Below are 21,183 nucleotides of genomic sequence, written 5' to 3' on the forward strand. Positions count from 1 at the left end.
TTTAAAATCTACCTGTGAGAAAAATGGCATAAAATAAAATGGAAATTGTTCTTTTGTTTCATGGAAGCAGTCGTTTCATTTTGTGCATCCTAACAGGTTTTGCTTTAAGAGTGTTTCCTGTAAGAATGCTTTCTGCTTTTAGAGTGCAAGTGGAGAATGCAGGCAACCGGTGTTTGTGTGTTGAAGACATAAAGTCCCACTACATGTTTGTAGTAGTAACCTGTTGTTCTGTAATTGTTTTTATATTATTGATGGTATAGGATGTGCAAACATATTGTGTATTTCAGTGGAGTGTCCTGCCTCAGGGTGGCCTCTCAGAAGTCATTTTACAAGAAATAGTTTAGTTCATTCTCTAGGCGCTGTGCTCTGTTTGAATTCAGTGCCCATTTGAAAACTTTATACCACACTTAAATTAAGGAGACAGTAAATCAACTCTGCTGTGTAGTAGAGTGGTGAGGTAACCTCAGTAAAGAACAACCACTGCTGCTGCATCTGCATGGGAAGAATCCTGTACTGCCTTTATTTTCTCAGAGCATTGTTTTCTAGGTTTTCTGATAAGAGATGCCACATACGAGCATAGAGATGTTCTGGGTTCTAAATCAGGGCAAATGCATTCCTGCAGTGCCCTGCCTAAGTTAGTGTGTTCTTCAGTAAAGGGAAGCCTTGAAGATTGTGTTGCAGATACCTCATGCAAGGCAAGCTTGAAGGCAGAAGGCAGAACAGTTGTTTTGGTATTGAACTAATGGGTATTGAGCTACCCACTGGATATCTTAGGGTCATTCTTTGGTTTTGATAGTGTAATGCAGGGTTGCTCGGTGTGTCTTCTGAGCAGAGCTGTCTTCTGTCCAGCAGTCCTTGGGCTAGATTCAGTGCCCCTGTGCAATATATATGTGGCTGTCTTGCATTGAGATGCAAGCAGATTTGTGCAGGTGAGTTATCTGTAGGAAACAGTTTGTTGCAGCTTTATTTCTGCATCTTACACCTTTTTGCAATTGTTACTGTTCCATTTCGTTTTCAGGAGAAAAAAGCTTCCAATCCTTTCTGGTTTTCTGCCTTTTTTGTCTTGTTTGGGTTTTTTTTTAATGGTTTTATTGTGATTTAGCACTGGATGGTTACTTCTATTAAGTCTCTGACTCTCTAATGAGAGGATGAATTAGTAGTGAAAGCTGTATGCACAGGTGGAGTTTTTCCATGCTGACCAGTATTACTTTAGCCTTAGCTCTTGAGGTCATGCACTGTTAAGGATGGAGAGCTCACTGCATCTTTGCACTGATGAGCGAAAGGATCTTTCCACAGGGAAGACTGCCAGTTGTGCCAAACTAGGCTGAGTGATTGCATTTGGCAATGACAAAATTTGTTTGATGGTTTGTTATGTGTGGGACTGTTTTAAGTTGTGCCAAAATCACTTTATATACATTCCCTGGCCAAATTAGAATGACTTAGCAGAGGTGAAAGGTTAATACTGTGTTCCAGAAGCTTGCTGTCCTCCTTTGAGATATATTTTATGAAAGGAAAAGCAAAATTTGAATGGAAGTTATGACATGGGTTTAATCCAACAGGTTTTGGTCTAAAATACTATTGGCACACATGGACTACTGTGTCTTATGTCGTCTTCAACAAATTCCCACTGTACTTCATATTAGTTTTCTGCTCTTGTTTTTTATTTTTATTTTTAAGTGTAGTTCAGAATTTTGCAGGTAGTTACTGGTTCAAAATAAACATTTATAGCTTGCTTTGTAATCAGTTTCTGAATGTGTTAGGTGTTGCCATTCTACAGCCTTTAAATCGTCTACTTGAAAGCTGTATTTCTATATATGTGTACTGTGTATATATGTCTTAACATTATAATAATGCTTTTGTAATCCCATTGATGTATTTTCAGCAGCAAGGAAAGTTCCAGCCACTTGATCAAGTTGTGCAGGACTCAGAATACCCTAGCTGCCTCTTGCTGCTGAAGTGTGCAGATGTTGAACAGTACATTCATCATGTAACAGAAGAAAAAGGTGAAAAAATGGGCTAAGTGGGGGGAGGGAAAGACTGCATTTGTCAGTGTCAGTTAATTACAGGGCAGATTTAAATATCAGATTTTTTGCTTTGCCAGCACCCAAGGTGCTGGACAAAGCTTAGGTGTAGAAGTTGCCATTGTAGTATTGTGAATAGTAATGCGTAGATCTCTGATTATCTGCTGTAACTCTGCACTAATACTTGTGCAGTCATAGAATCATAGAATCATCCAGGTTGGAAGAGACCTCCAAGATCATCCAGTCCAACCTAGCACCCAGCCCTAGCCACTCAACTAGACCATGGCACTAAGTGCCTCATCCAGTCTTTTCTTGAACACCTCCAGGGACGGTGCCTCCATCACCTCCCTGGGCAGCCCATTCCAGTGCCAATCACTCTCTCTGTGAAGAACTTCCTCCTAACATCCAGCCTATAATCCAGTCTTGTTGCTAGGTGTCATAAAAATGATAAACTGGTCAGAGCTAGCTTTACTGACTTAAGTTCCAGTGAAAACTCTTACTAAGCTTTTAGGCAGTTGCTGTGCCTTACAATTTGTCTAACACTGGCTAAAGAGCTAGGGGTGAGGGAAGGGGTACTAAACTTCTATGCACCCATCTCAGAAGTTGGCTCTTAAACTGAGAATTCTATATAGCAGTGTAGCACAAAGTCTAGATTACTTTTCTGAAGGGTCACTTTTGGTCTGTATTTGGTCACCTTTGGCCGGTATTTACATATTCTCCTTAGCAGCAAAATAAAGATTTATAAACTTGCTACAAACAGAGTCTTAAATCTTGGTCTAATTTTGTTTGCAGTTGTCATCCATCAGCATCTTCTGATAAAGTGCATTCTGTTAAGCAGTAGTGAAGATGCTTTACTGCTGCTTTTTTAGCATTTCTGTTCTTAATAGTCATAAGAATGGCAGGGATTGGAAGTGACCTCTGGAAATCATCTACTCTAGCACTCTCTGCTAATACAGGTAGGCCTAGATCAGGTTGCACAGGAACTTGTCCAGGAGGGTTTTGAAAGTCTCCAGAGAAAGAGACTCCACAACTTCTCAAGGCAGCCTCCTCCAGTGCTCCATCACCCTCAAAGAAGTTTCTCTTTAAGTGAAACCTCCTGTGTTCTCGTTTGTACTTGTTGCCCCTTGTTCTATCACTGGCCAGTACTGAAAAGAACCCAGTCCCACCCTCATGACCTCTACCCTTTAGATATTTATAAACATCGATAAGATCCCCTCTCAGTCTTCTCTTTTCCAGTCTAAATAGCCCCAGGTCTCTCAACTACTTCTTGTAAGAGAGATGCTTCAGTCCCCTAATCATCTTCACGGCCCTCTGTTGGACTCTCTCCAGTATTTCCCTGTGCCTCTTGAACTGGGGAGCCCAGAACTGGACCCAGTACTCCATGTCTTATGTGTACCTATAGGCTTGTGTCATGTTGACAGCAGATGGTATTAACTGTTAAAGTTAGGTTCGCTTCCTGGGTTTGTTTTGAAATGTAAGACAAAAATGACTTTTGTCATTAAAGCTTTACACACATTCAAGTACCAGCTCTACGTGATGTTCTTGGGTGTCCCTAGGCATGGACCTGCTGCTTCTAGTTTGGGTTTGGCTGGGTTGCAAATAACAATGGGGCTTCTGATAGGAGTTTTTTGTTTGGTTGGTTTTTTTTTCAGATCACTAAGCATACTATTGTGCAACAAACACATTGGTGCTTGTTTGTCTGCCATGCAGAGACCACCTTTCTGTTCAATCCACTTCTATGATTTTCCTATTCTCATGTCTTTTATCGCTGATAAAAAATACCAATGTTACAGCTAAGTTACTGTTTTCTATCTCTGAGACCTTCTGTCTACTTCGTAGCCTTTTTCATTTAATGAATAGAGCTTTAGGACAAAAAGTATCTGTTGTGTCATCTTCTACAGCTCTGATCTGTTTGACAGACCTAATTTAGTCTTAAGGCATTTAACATCTGTCTGACAAATTCTTACCCTAGGGTGCTCACAGTTGCACTCAATGAATTAGCAGAAAGTCTGCTTTCCCTGGCCTCAGTGTTGAAGGGCATTGAAAATTCATTTTGCTGGATTAAATTCGCACTTACCTGTAGTAGCTGGGGAAGGGCTGTGTTACAGCTTACTAAATCTGGGTGAGGCAGGTTGCTTGCTAATAAATTCAAACATCAGATAGAAAACACAATAGAGAAAGTTTAAGAAATGGTTATGAATTCCAGTTCTAGAGTGTTACTCTTTGTTTCATTTTGCAAGGCAAAAGCCACACAGTGATCTTGTCTGATGTGATTAACATGAAGAGCCAAGAAAACTTACCTGATTAGAAAAACTAAGTAATATTGCCAAGCTTGTATTCCCAGAAGGTAGGAAAAAGGGGGCCATACGGTTTCAGAGTTATGGAAAACACTGAGAAAATGGATGTTAAAATGTGCTTTAGGCAGTTTGCTCAACAATACATCAGGGAAGCTTCCAAGTCTACATAACGATTACCCGATCGCTGAACATATTATTTAATTGTAGAACCACTTAGATTCCATCTGTATTTCTCAAACCCAGTCTTTCCAGATGTCTCAGACCAGTTTTATAGGCACCAGACACATTAGGGAACAAAAGGCTTTCCAATATATACTCACATTATCAAACATAGTCGCTAACTCTCACCAATATCAAATGTGCATCACATGTTAAATCCACGTTCCAATACTGAATCCTTTTGTCAGCAGTTTGTGACTTTCATAACTCACTTTAATTCTTTGGAGGTCTCAAATAATGTCAGTTTCTAGAGTTTAATAGTCAAAACTGTCAAGCACGCAAAATATTTTCAAACAAAGTGATCTCTGAAGGGTTCAGTGTAATTATTTTTCACATGTTTTAATGAAAATGGCTTCACAGTCCTGTGTTTCCTTTCCCTGAGTCACTCTGAATCATGCTGTTGTGGGGGAGTCTGCCTGAGAATCCAGACTAGAATTTCTTTTCAGCATGAGTGGGGTGGTGGCTGAAGGATGTCCATTCCTCAAACTTTCTTACATGAGAGAGGCATACATGAATTGTACTCACTGTACTTGGACCCAAACCGTGTTGGCTTTTTGAGAAGCCAGTAAGGATCCAAAGCATCTCCACCATCTTCTGCCTCTGTTCTTTCATAAAGACATAGGAGCTTCTAGAAGTCCTAAAGGCTACAGCCAGTTATTTACCTGCAGCTCATCAGCTTCATGAAGCAAAGTGAAGATTAGTGGATTTTTTTCTTCATTTCTCTGAAGAATTTTATATTTAACTCCTCTACGACTGCTGAGATAGATTTGATCCTGTAAACGACTTTTTGTGACCTCTGCATACCCCCTACCGTGCTTAGACAAAGAGAACATAATAGTTGGCTATTTGTATGCAGTTCAAAAGAGCCAAGATAAACCTCAAAGAAGGAAATGCTGAAGGAATCATAAATAATATGTTGTTATTTGCAAGGGGAGAAGGAAACTCCATGAACTGAGTGTTGGAATATGATGCTGGATCAGTAAATGACATGAAACATATGTATGTATTTATGGGAATGGTATACAGGAGATTAAAACTTCACGAAATACCTGTTAAGAACAAAACCAACACAGTGAGCTGTGAAATCTGTGAAATCTTACTAGGCATTTCATTCCGTTTTGAAAATGTAGTCTTTTGTGAATTAATACTGATTTTTTAGTACTGAAATTTCCATATGCCTATTTTTTCCTCTTCTTTGCCTCAGCGTTGTGAACGTACATATCTCCAGATGACTGATCACATGTGAATAGCAAGTTTTCATGATATTCTGGTTATCACAGGGGAAACACTTTCTGAAATTCTTAGATCACTGAGTTAATTTATGGTGCTCAATAAATCATAAATGAATCATGTACTTTCTCCCACAAGGAGTGTGTTTCACTGTTTTGGATTCTGTATTTTCTTTTGACACCATATTAAACTAAGTAAAAGGGGAAATAGAAGTGAAATTTTGCTTTAGTCATGCTATGAATTGAGAGGGGAGAGCCAATAGGTAATAGGGTTTATTGAAAGCGGCGGATGATTTGTTTCCACTAACCATCTATCCTGGTCCCTATCTAGGTGCTGGAATTCAATAAGTAAAGATTTAAGATCTGACATTTTTAAAAATTAAGTAGGTATGTGCAATCATGAAACCATCATTTTCTTTACAAACTCTGTAGTTCAAATGACCAGTCTGCTGACAACAGGGCAGTGAAGTTTTGGCAAACTACAAGGATTTGAGAAGAGTCTTAGTAAATTTAGGCAGCCTAAGATTACACATAAATAAGTAAAATATGTGCTTTGCTGGATTATAGCCTAATTAAAATATTGTCAAGTTGTTCAGACTTGTGCATGTCAGCTCAGTCTATTTATTTTTCCACGTTTCCAATATTTTTGAAGCTTACTGCTTGATAGCAAACGTGCAAGCCACAAATTAACTTTCATTCTTTATCTACAACTTCAAAGATTTTAAATGGATTGAAAATGCAATCCAAACCAGTCATGACTTTCTTCCTCTTACTTGTTTTTTCTCAGAGATTGGCAGTCAGAAGTTCCACAAATACAGCCAAGAGAAGACACTGAAGTGGTTAAAGAAAAAGGTATCATCTTTTGCTTTCAAAATTGCTTAGTGTTCAAAGTGGAAATGCATATTAGCTTGTCCATATCTGCTTTAGAACCATGTGGGGTGCCTCAATTGAAAGTGTGTGTCCTCCCAGGAAGGACAGATGTCACAGTGATGTTGTTGCGTTTGGGAAGATAATGAGGCATTAGAGGAATGACAGGTATCATGTTTCTCTTTATGTTGAGGCTAGCATGAAAGGAATTCATGGAGTGTGTGGAAGCAGAGGAAGAAGATGAAGTTCAGCTTTAGCACCGTGTTCTGTAGGATTTGTTTAAGGCAAGGGGCTTGTCTTTTGCTTCATCCACTTCACAGGTGGGCTAAAGGAGAGCTTTGACTGTTGTAACTTTTTAATTCTGCCTTGCTTTAAAGCTGTGCAGAAATGCCTTGGGTTTGTGCTACAAATGGGTTTCCTCGTGAAGTTTTGACAGTCTCTCAGAATGGTCATTGTATGGTTGGTGCTGTCCTGATCCAGTCAGTGTTTAAGAGGTCTATACAGTATGCAGAAATTAATGTTACAGCTAAACTTGATGTGGTCTGTGCTTTGGCATAACAAAAGTTGAATGTTATTTTGCACGTGAAGCATGAGGATATGTATTTTGCACTGAATACCTGAATGTTTATATTTGAACGGACACCTATTTGTGGTGTTGAAAACGTCCTCTGTCGGTTACTCTCTCTGTTAGATCCAGTATAGCAATGCCCTGTCAAATCAGTAATCTTTGGTTTCCATAAGGACTGCCTTTGCAACCCAGCTGAGCTCTGATGTTCTCCGCTCTCCAAGCAGGTGCATTTCTCACCTGTATAATCATGACTCTTGCATCCGAGCAGCTCAGCTCATCTTAGGGCGCTGCAAAACTGGTTCTGTGTTGCCAAGGCAACATGTTCAAAGACATGCTAGTTTCTTTGGGTTTTTTGAGTTCATATGCTAGTCATTACCAGTGTATATTAAATTTCACCACAGTTCATAACTTGAGTGTTTTATATGCTTGAAACAAAATTACAAGAGCTTTGTCACTGCATTAACATGTGCATAACAATACTGATAAAGACATTTCATTCTGTGGTTTCTTATAGGTCAGTCAAACAGTGAAAGCACTTAAAAGCAACAATATAATTGTAGGTGAAAGGGTATATGCAGCTACATTTGTCAATGATAAACAAATCACGGATACTAAAGAAGGTAAGAAAACTAAACATTGTAACAAATTCCCTTTTTGTGTAATCTGATAGGTGGAGATAACACACATATTTAGAATCTCAGATGTTTTTAAGTTGGCCTTTGCAGCAAATTTATTTCTTGTACTGAGAATTCCGTGTATGTGCCTTGACTTTTCTTAGTTCTTTGGAATCTTCATCAGATGACATTGTAATTAACAGTAGCTCTCAGATGGAGTTCCTTTAGCTCCTTCTTGGTTCATGGAGATGTTTTTCTCAGTGCTTTGCTGAGCTGTGCTGAACAATAGGGCACACGCTTATCATGTTTCTTTATATGAACAGACTTCTTTTTTATTGTTTTTATTAGCATGCAGTGCTTTTCATAGAGTTCTCCAAAAAGGGATTAGGTCCTAGGAAGTCATTATTACAGAGTAAAAGCTTCTAGTCTGAGCATTATGTGAGCAATGTACAGAATACACAAGTGAGTGCTTGTTAAGGGAAAAAAAAAACTTTAGGGCAATTTAATACACATATTATTAAAACTGGCAAGCCTGGTACCAAAAAGTCTGGAGTGATCTTGTTTGCTTCTGATCGCCTTTCTCTGGAGAGAGCAGTGTCTGGAATGTTCCTGGGATATGAAGTTCTGTAGAGAAACCTGAAAATGGACTCAGAATAAATTTTCTGAATGTTGATGAAAATTGAAAAGTTTCAAAGAAGACAAACAAAAGCAAATTGTTTCTTATTACAAAGACATTCAGAGGTTTGCATGCTGTTGAAAAAAAGAAAAACAAAGCAACTTGCTGATGAAGTGGAAAATGAGTACCAAGTAATGATTTCAAAGGAAATAACATAAATGAGATTTAAGAGGCAACTAGACAGCTTTATAGAACAGAGATTGTAATATATGGTTTTTAAAGAGGCAAAGCTGCAAAACTTCTAAGTTACTTTAACTTTACAGTAGCTTTTTATCCTCTTTCCCACCCTAATTTTTTTAAGGGACAATTATCCTGACAGCAACTATCTTGGCTATGCTTTAACTACTTTATCACTGAAATTTGTAGTTAAATAGCTCATCTGCAGTGTTTTTTCTATCTTCCTCCTTACTTCCGATAACATGGGTATAATAGTCTTCTAAAAGGACTTTTTAAGATTTAAAAGAGCAGGACTGACATAGATAATACTGGGAGTTAGAAGTAGGTAAGTCTTTGAGGCAGTTCTACTGCATGTAGCTAGGTGAATGACAGGAAGTCAAGTGGGCCTTAACACCTATTTTTAATAAGACTCATTTTCTTGTCTGATCTTTTCACATCCATGACAGTGCAGTTTATAGCTATAGGGAGTTGCTTTCATAGGGTATTGTGAATTTCAGTACTTTGTAAGTAGATGGGTATACGCAGTTAGCATTTACAGATGTTGTAGGGCAAAAATCTGGGAGGACATGATGACTGCAAATGGGGAAGGAGACTGGTGATAACATCTGAGGCCTGAATATTTCATTCAGAAGACAAGGAACAGGAAGTTACTAACAAAGCAAGGCTAGGGCAAAAACACAGACTCCCTAGAAGGCAAACAGTGGTATTTTAAAATTAATAAAGGAACTCAGTGAAAATTGCTTCAAGGCAAAATTGCAAAGAGAATTAAATTTCTGTTTAGTAGAAAATAATAGCAGGTGATTTGGACTCACCATAATGCAAAGAGTGAAATGATAGGGATGCCTATTTTTAAAGCCATAAATTGGACGTATTAAGTGATGAGGCGAAATTGGTTTGGGTTGAAATTAGAAATTATTTCTTGTTCTCTCCTGACCCTAAAGTGGATTTAGCAAGCAACAAGCCCCTGATGAATCTGAGCAGTGGAGGAAAGATGTGTACAGACAGGAAATACTAAAAATGGGACATCAGTATAGTTGAAATGCACATGCTGGTGTGAGCTTGTTGATGCTTTCTGCTTTAGTGCTTGTTGATATTAAGCTTTTTAATTTAAAACAAACAAACAAACAACAGAAAAGGGAAACTGTGCCACAGAAGAAATAATTCTTTGGCGCTCTGGGGCTGTTTTACCATGTGCTTCGGAGCTGTTTTAAATGTGTAAGCATATGAGCATCTAGAGCTGGCTTATGAGCATCTAGAGCTGGCTTGTTGTGAGCGGAATTGTGAGGCAAAATTTTAGCTTCACGTCTGGCAAATAAATTCAGTGCATGGGCGCAGTTACTCACTAGCAGCCCTAACAACGGCTCAGCCTACGATCAGTGACTACTTGTGTAGAACGTGAGCAAGAAAGATCTGGTTTAGGACTTTGTGTTGTAAAAAGGTCACTTGTTTTTTTCACAGTCTCTCAGAGAAACATTTACAGCAGGAGTGCCGTGTACTGAAAACAGCTTCTAGTAGTTCATATTTCTACAGATAATTATCCCATCTTGCCAGTGATGTTTAGATAGGCCTTGGCATTTTCTGTGAAGTACTGAAATTAAGTACAAGACTTTGTAATAGACTCATTGTCTCATCTAATTGTTTTCAGTTGAAGCCAGAAAATGTACTTTAGTACTGAAGCCCTGCCAAATAATTGTAAGATCCAGATGCCTTGAAATTAATGATCGCATGTTCTGTTGAGTCAGCTTTTTGCTTTTGCAGGTTTGTTAAAATGTAATTTCTTCAGAAAAATCCACCATACCTAGTATTCTCAGAAAGTGAACAGCTTTTGTAAAGTCCACAGAGCAGATATTAAGAACATGTGCTGACAAAATGAGGGTAGTAAGTCCTTGCTTTTTAAATAAACCTGCAAGTGTCACATAACATAAACTACTCAGCACAGAGAAACCATCACAGCATATCCATTAGAAATCTCTTACTATTAATTCAACCTTGCGATTTGTGGCAATGGAGGCTAAGGTAACATGACTATGTAATGTGAACGTTCTTTTTCTTCTTCTTTCCACTCCCTGCCCTGTTGCTGAAGACTATGTACGATATGCCCATGGATTAATATCAGAATATATTCCTGAAGATCTGAGTAAGAAGTTATTAAAATATTTAGGGTAAGTATTGCTTCCAGTAGCTGCTGGGTTTATATGACATGTATTTAATGTTGTTTTGGTCACTGTTGAATACTGAGATTTGTTCACCAAGTTTGCAGCAAATGACACAATTTAGATTATGCGTTTCTGTTGCTCCTGTGATGCCAAGGACAGTGGGCTGGGGGAGAGATGCTCTATGTAGTTCTGGTATGTCTGTTACCATAGTGGCATCATGAAACCCTGAATAGCGTATTCCACGTCAAAGCAAGGTGGAGAGGGAAATCCAAAGAGTTAAAGCAATTTGTCCAGAATTGGCAAGCATAAGCACAGGCAGCATAGCCAGGAGTAGAATCCTCATCTCCATTTCTCTTTCCTTTTCCCTACTTACTCTGCAGCTGAGGTTTGACTTCACATATCTAACTTGCGTTAGTTTATATTTAAATCTGGAAGGTGAGCCAGCAAATGAAAATCATTGTGGTGTTCCCTGCCAACAGCAGACTTCACTTGAAGCATCATGGAACTCTGCACCTGCCTCTCAGTTAATTTCTGTTCAAAGGATTCTGTTATGGTGGCCTATGGAAAAAATGTGCAATCTGTAGCTTGAAGTACCATAACATCTTTTCAATTAAACTGTTAAGTTATGTGCTTTATAATGCCATCAACTATTAGCCAAGGTTTTCAAAAGTTAGGCGGAGTTCTCCCTTTTTAGTTGCCAGATCTAACAGCTTCCAAAAGAGCCCATGTTTCTGTATGGCCCTGGCTCTGGTTTAGTTATATAAGGCATAAATATGGATCTGCTTTTTCTGCAAACACATGCCGTGTGTGAGCAGCTGATAACCAAAGCAGCCTTTGTTGGGAAGGAGTTGTAAGCTGTAGGTGCTGCAATCCAGCTGTCTTGTTGTATAACTCAAAATATTTTGTTCTATAGGCTCCCAGAACTTAAAAGCCCAGTACCAGAGCCACCATTGAAGGTAGGACCATTAAGATATTGACAGATTAACTATGTTGCAAGCTAATTTCTCTGAGTTATTATTGAAACTAGACTAGGACAACCAGTGTGTACATACAGTAAGTAAGCTGGTCTTGTGAAAAGCCAGTCTGAAATAACACAAGAAATTCACCATTTTACTTCTATCGGGTTTTTGGTTTGGTTTTATTTTGTTTTTAAGAAGGAATATTTTGGTTGGGTTTACTGTTAAAAAAATGGAAGGGAAAGAGAGGCATATTTTATGGTTTTGGTCAGCAGTGTTTTCGTAGTGTTTTGCTTATTTAGTTTTATTGAGGTTGATGGGACAATATGACCTCATAGGTTTTATTTCATGTATAATTTATGAGGACCCTGGAAGGGACCTCCTGGGTCATGGATTCCCAGACACCCATATTGGATAATCTCTCAAGCACTGACTATTCCTCACTGTAAGTTCAATTAGGATATTTTTATTTCCATTAATTCTCTTGGTTACTGTTCTTTAATCTCATTCATCTGATGCTCAGAAACCCTCCTGTAGATTCCACCCTGAATCTATTTATGGCCAATTTATTTCCCTGGGCTTTTCCGCTAGTGTTATCCTGGCTTCTTTAATTGAAATGGCTCTTTCCCTCCCTAATATCAATTCTTTCAGTCTGTAAAGGGAAGATACATACCCTTTATGTTTCATTTTTTTGAAGCCAGACTTGGTTGTTTAAGGTTCTCCTTTCCCTCATCATTGCAGGAATGTTTTTTTTTTCACCTGTGCTGTTATTAATTCAGTTGTTTCAAAGCAGGTGACCAGAACCACATAAAATTATTAATGCTAAAATCTTTACTAGTGCAATATGGTGGCATTCTTCCCTTCTTGTCTTAACTGAAAGTACTTGTCATAGAATCATAGAGTGGTTTAGGTTGGAAGGGACCTCAAGGATCATCCAGTCCCAACCCCCTGCCATAGGCAGGGACACCTCCCACTAGAACAGGCCTTCATCTCATTACATCTTCAAATCCAGTCCCATTTGCCTTTGTTACTATGTAATGCAGCAGATAGCTTACAGTCATGCTGTGAACCATTAAGACACACAATTGTTGGGTTGATTTTTTTCTCCACTGCAATTTTTAGGTGATATAAGAAATTCATGCAGTTAACTACTGTGTGCGTGACCTTGCATACATTTCTGTACAAGTAGACGTTTGGTTTTAGTGTTTCCAGTCTTGAAGGTTCTCTGGCTTTTCCTTCACAGTGTTAAAACCTCTTTAGGTGTTCATAATGCTACTCAGTGGTGTACATTCAGCAAATGTTAGCATGCTGTTGTCTTTCATTAACAATTAATGAATATTTTGAATAGATACCATTCATGACTCTCTGCTGGTAATCTCCCATCCAATCCAGTGACATCCCTTTCTGTGGTATTTGCCTTTGTTTCTTTTTAACTCAGTTTCTTACCTACCTTAAAATTCATATGCAATCATTGCTTAGTGTAATTTCAGTTTAAGTGGCACCATGTCGAGTGCTCTGGCAATAGCTCACATTTTCTGTTACCAGAAAATGCATTACCTTTGAGAAAAGAATGAAAAATAGCTTGGTAGGCATTACCTATGTTTAGTTTTCATCTACTCCACATATTTAAGTTACTCTTTCTTTCACTTCCACTTCCTGCTCCATTCTACTGAGGCCTATTATCACTGTTTCCACCTCCTTACATACAGGTGGGTGTTGGGCTATTCTGCGGCAATATAGTCCCCACTTGATGGAACAGTTGCCAGGTTTTGCCTCTGGACTTGTGATTTCTGAGGCAGAGTCCCAACAGTGTCAGCATACTGAGTTTTACTTCTGTCTTAAATAGAGTGATTTCTATTTTCTTTTCTGCTGCTGTATTTAACCACTTCATCTATTTTTGAAAACTATTTATTGAGGCAAAGATTTTATTCCAGTTTTGGGCTACACATCGATTAGCTTTAATATGTATTCAGTCTTCATGGTATAACAGCTTCACTTATTTCTTTTATTCCCTTTGTTCCCTGTGTCTAAACAACCTTCTATTATTTGTTTTAATTTCCTTTCCAGCATCTAACTCGGCTTGACTTTTTGGCAGTTCTCTTTTTATCCCAGTATTGCCTGACCCCTAAACCAGGTTTTTTTTGGCAGTCTTTTTTCCCCCCATTCATTGTAGAATTCTGCTTACTCCTAGTTTCTTTTCCAGAGGTAAGGGGGACTAATGTGTGTGCATCTGTGCGAGCAAGGGGGAGTCCTCATATAGTTTGGTCTGAGAAACTTAGGATTTTTTTAACCTTGTTTGAAGTGAAATATCCAAAATCACTTCTTCTATCTTTCTTTTGCATTCCAAGCATCCTGCTCACATCAGATCCCTTTGCTTTGGCCTAAAGAAGTAAGGCATATGTTTTGCAAAGTGTGCCCCTCTGGAATTAAGAGCTCCAGTTTTGGTTATCCTTTCCATTTCTGGGCCCTCCAGTTGAAGGACAGGTTGCTGCTTGAGAGAATCCAGCACAGAGCCACAAAAATTATTAAGGAAGCTGAATATGTTCCTTAAGAGGGAGCTGGGGCTTTTTAGCTTGGAGAAGAGGAGTCTAAGGGGTGACCTCCTTAATGTTTATAAATAAGTAAGGGGTGAGGTCCAGGAAGATGGAGCCAGCCTCTTCCCAGTGATGCCCAGTGACTGGACAAGGGGCTGTGGATGAAAGTTGAGGCATAGGAGGTTTCATGTGAACCCGAGGAGGAATTTCTCACTGTGAGGGTGACAGAGCACTGGAACCAGCTGCCCAGGGAAGTTGTGGAGTCTCCCTCTCTGGAGATATTCAAGAACCATCTGGATGCATTCCAGCGTGATCTGCTAAAGCAGATCCTGCGCTGACAGGAGGACTGGACCAGGTGAGCTTCTGAGGTCCCTTCCAGCCCCTGACATTCTATGGTTCTATGATTCCATTTACTTTAAACTGCAGCATCCTACATCTGCTGAAACTAGGTTAGATACTACATCAACCTTTCCTTGGGTATCCCTGCTACATACTGAAACAAGTTTAAAATAACCTCATTCCTGGCTGGTTCTCTGACTGTTCTGTGAAGCAGTATGTCAGCTAGCACATGCAGGAATAATTGGGCCCTGCTGTTATTAATAGCATTTGTTCTCCAATGGCTATGCATGGATAGAAGTTATTTCCATGTGGTTGGACAGTTGTTCTGGCTGCACAGTTACTTGGCCGTTTGATTCAGTTAAGAATTATCTTCATGCATTGTAAGAAATATTAAGCATACATCAGGAGCCAAGTGATATTCATTAGCCATACAAGCACGGTACAACAACTGTATTAAACTACATGTGATGTGCATTACATATTATGCACGAATAGCTTTTATGCCATCAGAATAGTTCTGAGAATCTGGTTTTAAAAATAGTTTTATTTCAGCAGTTTGGATACAGAGGAAATGAGGCTTAGAACTGTTCAGTTCTTAGGCAGTGAAGTCTTGCTGAGGATCTGACTTCCAGAGCACTGACCAGGGTGTTTAGGATGCTTCTGTGTTTATGTCTTTGTAACTTCAGAGATTAAAACACTCCTTTATTTCACAGTTTTAGAGAAGTAAGCCAGGCTTCTACACTGGAACATATTGTTTCCTTCAGATTATTTTTAATCGTTTGCATTGACATTTCTCTTCATGAGGTCAAGCTGTATTGACAGATACAGTATAGGATTATTGCAAATAAAGAAGGCTCTAACATCTGTTTCCTACTGTTGTAAATAGTTTAGAATCGATGTTAAATTCTGAAAGAAGAGATTTAGAAACTTCAGTAGTTAACAGAAAGCTACAACAGATTCTTTCTGTTTTAGTAGAAAAGTAAACTGGATAAAGCCTGAACTTCATGATTTACAGATCAAATCAAAATTGCACGTTCTTCATGTTGATTGTAGGCCATTGATCTTGTCTAGTAATCATCATACTGTCCAGTTGGTCAGTATAGGGAATCTGTCCCTTGGCAGATGGTGAGAGTCAACTACGAAGAGTATGTATGCTCTGCTACAACTAAACAGCAAATGTTTTGCTAAAAAGCAAACATTTTGTTTTAAGTTTTAAAAACTTGCTTATCAGATTCCAAATAGAGGAGAATAGTAATTATTCATTAGATCATCATTTGAAAATGTAATCACAGCACAGTAAACAGCCTCCTAGTGAGACTGAGCCAGAGCCCATTGAAATCAAAAGGAAAGGCTGCTGTTGGATCTGGTTCTAAGAGATGAGAAATCTAAGCTGCAGACCTGGCTTCTGTGCCAAAAAGAGAGAAAGGAGGAGGGAGAGATCACGAGCACCATAAACAAAATGAATAAAACAGAATCTTAAAATATATGATACCATCCAAGTTGCTTGCAAAATTGCTCTCTTTGGCACAAAAACTGGGAAGGCCACAGTTTAGATTTCACAGGATATTAAGGACAGGGTAGTAATATCAGATATATAATAATAATAAAAATGCAGTGTTGTAAAGTACTATATACTTTTTTCCCCTTTTGGAAACATACCAGGAAGTTTTCACCTTTAAACTAAACACACACTCATAGTTTATGGAAAGAACTATTCATTCTTACAGCCTGATCTTGTGAAGTGCGAGAACCACTCACTGCCATTACTTCTGAAGTTAGAAGGCACCCGGCACAATCAGAGTCAAGCTTCTTAGCACACTGTTGGATTTAAGTGACGAAGCAGTCAGCAGAACTATGGCAGTGTTGCACTGTTGCCAAATGGTATAAACTCCTAAAGATTGTGCACAAACATATAATAGACTAGATGATGATCCACTTGAGTTGGCAGATAGCAGTCACACTGGAGTTGCTGCACAGTTGCATGAGAGCACAGGGACCAGAGTCTGGGTCCCTGGCTGTTAGATACTGACTTCAAACAGCTGTTCCACAGAGGTCCTCTGAATAGATTTTGGCACCAAAATCACAGTCATGGAAGTTAAAAATGGTATTCAGTGATATCTAAAAGTAGACTAGGAAGAAGAAAGTGTTTCCCGTGACACGGAATGATCTTCCCTGAATACTGCAGAGATGCTATATACTCATGTGTAAAGAAGACAGAGAAATCTTCCACTGTTACTGCAGGTTCTTCAGTTGATTTGCAGTCCTGGTCTGGTTCTATGGCTACATTATAAAGCTGAAGCTTTAAACTTGTATGTGTGTGCATCAGAATAGTGGTTGACAGAGCAACTTCCTCACTCTAACATTGCAGAAAAGGAAGTTATCAGATGTCCCTGTGGAAGCAGAACAAGATTATACAAAGTTTAACAGCACCAACCCAAAAACCAAAAAGGTAAGCCAGCCCTGCATTTTCGCGTGTTGTGCCAGAGCGTAGGTTGGCATCAGACATTAGCACAAGAGTGCCTTTTCTCTCCTCTAAAGCACAGCAGAAAAGCAAATACAAAGTGTCAGATATCTGTGGTTGTATCTTCTTGAACTTTTCATTCAGGCTTAACCTAACTTTGATAGTCTTCATGTCATATTCTGAACTCTTCTAAACAGTTACCGTTTGACTGTGTTTTATCAGTGAACATTCCAGTGACCCTCACAGACTTTGACATGTTTTAAGGTACTCAGCTAATGTTTGCAAAGCTCTTTGGGGTCTTTATATGAAAAGTCCTATGGATTAGTGATAGCAACTGTTAAATTTCAGTTAATTGAAAATGAAACAAAGAAAGCAACATTCACTTAAATTCTAAGGGATGCTAAGGCAGACTTTATTTTTACCTAAAAGTAAGTGCTTGTGCACTTACTTATGTCAACTTAATGATGTTAAATCAACTTAGAGCTTGCTGATTGCCAGTTCCAGCATAAGTTTGGAAGCCAATTCAAATCCAAGTCCTGTGGTGCCTGCCACCGTACTACTCCTAGGAGAGCAGCAGAGATGTGAAAAGAAATAGATTCTGTCTGCCAAGGTTTTGAGGCTTGCGCTGGCTTATTTCTCTGAACGATGAAAGAAAATGAATCCTTCTCCAGTCCCGTCGGGAACAAAAAAGGCCCTGTGTGTTGGTCTTGTGACCTTCAGGCTAATGCTAACTATGCTTTATCCCTTTGCAAAGAGCAGCAGCTGGTGACAGATGCGTTCCTTCCTCCCCCCAAAACCCCTAGAACTTTTTGTACTGAGAGCACATACTAGTTTTGAAGTAAGAAGAGGATTGCCCCCCTAAGTGATGGTGATGAAGAGTTTTAAATGTGCCTGTTTCCACCCTTACCCCATTATATACCTGTGACTTTCACACTTAGCATAAATGCACAAATAAACTGAGGAGAGGTAACTAATTTTAACAGTAACTGTGATTTACTTCTGAAATAATGAAGCATTTTGGCGAGAGAATCTGGGAAAGAAGAGATAGCTCTTGGACTCTACAGTATGCTGCTCTTTTTTAGACACTTTGGCAGTGGTTTTGTTTGTACAGTAACACAGACAATCATACTGTTGTTGCCTATCTCCATCCTGTCCATAACCTTCTAGCTGATCCCATGTATTGTACTTGTGAAGTCCTGCAGATTGAGCAGTATCATAAAAAAAGGTCAATTCAGAGTTTTCTTAATAGGGAAAACAGCTAGAGATTTAAAACATAACCTTTTAAAGTGTAGGAAATAAACGAGGTCAGCTCTATAAAGTGTGGTTCATAAAATGTATTTTAGGTGTAAAAGTCTGGGAATTTGTCCCAGTGGCCTCAGAGTGCTTTGCAAATGTTAGTTACCTTCTTCATTAGTTCTTCCATCTCTTTTCCCTTTATTTCACTGTGCACAGAGTCTTTTATAATAAGTCAGTGTGAATTATTCATCATCTGTAATGCAAGGCTGTAATTCAGCCTGCTGACAGCATAATCGTGAGCTTGAGTCTGAGGGTACTGTATGCATCTGTTACATCACACGCATTATTTGTCTTAATGTACAGGCAGGGATTATCCCAAAGTAAACGTTTGAGTTGGGATACCTCATTCTGCAGAAGGGAAAGATATTTCACCTCCTTGTCCTTGTAATTGATTCTGTCTTTGTCTGAGGTTAAATAATTCATGACAAGTGATTTTCTGTTTGAATAATCTTAAATTTGTTTTGTAAAGTTTTTCTTCTACCGTTTAAAGCTCTGCATAACATTAGCTTTACTGCTGTGTGCTAAAAAGGAAATTCAGCTTCTTGCCTGACTTATGTGTTTAGGAGTTTGTAGTTTATATTCCTCTCATGGAGATACTGCATAACTTTTTATGTCTATCATTTCACTAACAGGCAAACATCAAGATGACTGCAGCACAAAAGGCTCTAGCCAAAGTTGATAAGAGTGGAATGAAATCCATTTCTGCTTTCTTCAGTTCCAAACCTAAAGCATCAAAATAAAGACTTGTTTTTGAAAGAGTTTTTATACAGTGGTTATTTTTATGTTAAGTTTAAAATGTCTCCTGGGTTTTTTTTTTTAGTGTAGTATGTGCAGGACATGGCTGTGTACATGGTGGAGTGTGCTGAAGAGATCTGTGAGCTAGTGTTGGACACTGCTGTTATGCCTCAGTGAGGCAAGACAGTACCATGCCAATGTTCCAGCCTGCGTTAGGGAGACAGCCCAGCTGTAGTAGCATGGTCCTGTGAGATAAGAAAGCAAGCTTCAGCATGGTACCATCCTGTGCTGCAGCTCCTCATAGAGCAGGCTTAGTCAAGGCCAGCGCAGCTTTCTCCATCACGCTCCACTCTGGGACAGAAGCATGACCTCTTTTGAGTTGCTAAGGAGATTTTTTTTTCATTCATAAGAAGCATTATTTTTTGATACTTTCTAGAGCATTTTTACCCCATGTAACAGCAGAGTAGGACAACATTGTTAGATTTTTATGTTGACCTGAATCTTATGTGCTGATGTAAGCATTGCCATTGGTAGAGATAGTGCCTGTATTGGGATTTGGTTTGTTTTGAATGTGCCAGAAACAAATTGCAATAAAGGTCATCGTGCTTTGTGAAACAAATGCGTGCTTCTTGTATTTGCTGTGTGTTTCAAGAGTTAGGCTAAGGTTTGATATTTTCCTGTGTATGACTTTTAGTCCTTAAAGAATTACTGCATCACTTTGGACTTACATAGAATCAACCAGATTGGAAGAGACCTCCAAGCTCATCCAGTCTAACCTAGCACCCAGCCCTAGCCAGTCAACCAGACCATGGCACTAAGTGCCTCATGCTGTCTTTGCTTGAACACCTCCAGGGACAGTGACTCCACCACCTCCCTGGGCAGCCCATTCCAATGCCAATCACTCTCTCTGGCAAGAGCTTCCTCCTAACATCCAGCCTATACTTTCCCCGGCACAACTTGAGACTGTGTCCCCTTGTTCTATTGCTGGTTGCCTGGGAGAAGAGACCACCCCCCACCTGGCTACAACCTCCCTTCAGGTAGTTGTAGCCAGCAATGAGGTCAGCCCTGAGCCTCCTCCAGGCTGCATACCCCCAGCTCCCTCAGCCTCTCCTCAAAGGTCATGGCACCATTCACCACCACTCTCTGGGCCTGGCCTTCCAGCCAGTTCTTGACCCAGCACAGAGTGAATCTGTCCAAGCCAGGAGCTGCCAGCTTGGCCAGGAGCTTTTTGTGGCAGACAGTGTCAAAGGCTTTGCTGCAGTCCAGGTAGACTACATCCACAGCCTGCCCCACACTCACCAGGCAGGTAACCTGATCAGAAAAGGAGATCAGGTTGGTGAGACAGGACCTGCCCTTCCTAAACCCATGCTGGCTGGGCCTGATCCCTTGTCCATCCTGTAGGTGCTTTGTGATAGCACTCAGGATGACCTGTTCCATCACATTGCCTGGCACTGAGGTCAGGCTGACAGCTCTGTAATTTCCTGGTTCCTCCTTCTGGCCCTTGTGGATGGGCATCACACTGGCAGCTTCCAGTCTCCAGGGACCTCTCCAGTGAGTCAGGACTGTTGATGGAGAGTAGCTTGGCCAGCTCTTTCAGCACCTTAGGATGGATCCCATCTGGTCCCATGGACTCGTGAGGATCCAGGAGGCTCAGCAGGTCTCTTACTGCTTCATCCTGGATTACAGGGGAACTGTGCTGGTCCCTGACTCCATCTGCCAGCTCAGGAGTCCAGCTGTCCTGAGACAACCTGTCCCACTAGTGAAGATTGAGGCAAAGGTGTTAAGCACCTCTGCCTTTTCCTCATCCTTTGTCACTATATTCCCCTCTCTATCTGATGAGGACTGGAGGTTGTCCTTGGCCCTTCTCTTGCTGTTCAGATATTTATAGAAACATTTTTTATTCTCCTTAACAGCAGCAGCCTAAGTTCTAAATGGGCTTTTGCTTCTCTCATTTTTTTCCTACAAGACCTAGCAACATCCTTGAACTCTTCCTGGGATACCTCCCCTTTTTCTAAAGGTGATACACTCTCTTTCTTAA

At 39.7% G+C, this 21,183-nt stretch overlaps 1 protein-coding gene across 2 annotated transcripts in view; it reads left to right on the top strand.

Annotated features, from left to right (window-relative positions):
- The window catches only part of RNASEH2B (ribonuclease H2 subunit B), a 38,002-nt gene extending 18,238 nt beyond the window's left edge, over positions 1-19,764 (top strand). Inside the window, exons 5-11 of one of the 2 annotated variants that reach the window (XM_064176238.1) lie at positions 1,883-2,003; positions 6,554-6,618; positions 7,716-7,821; positions 10,752-10,830; positions 11,738-11,780; positions 17,022-17,102; positions 19,043-19,764. In XM_064176238.1, coding sequence (XP_064032308.1) covers positions 1,883-2,003; positions 6,554-6,618; positions 7,716-7,821; positions 10,752-10,830; positions 11,738-11,780; positions 17,022-17,102; positions 19,043-19,150 — 603 coding nt within the window. In that variant the 3' untranslated portion in view covers positions 19,151-19,764. The remainder of the gene's footprint in view (positions 1-1,882; positions 2,004-6,553; positions 6,619-7,715; positions 7,822-10,751; positions 10,831-11,737; positions 11,781-17,021; positions 17,103-19,042) is intronic. The other variant, XM_064176246.1, reaches the window with a different exon arrangement.
- Positions 19,765-21,183: the final 1,419 nt, after the last annotated feature.

The sequence above is a fragment of the Pogoniulus pusillus genome, chromosome 3 (assembly GCF_015220805.1).
Source record: "Pogoniulus pusillus isolate bPogPus1 chromosome 3, bPogPus1.pri, whole genome shotgun sequence".
In the NCBI taxonomy this organism is placed as follows: Eukaryota; Metazoa; Chordata; class Aves; order Piciformes; family Lybiidae; genus Pogoniulus; species Pogoniulus pusillus.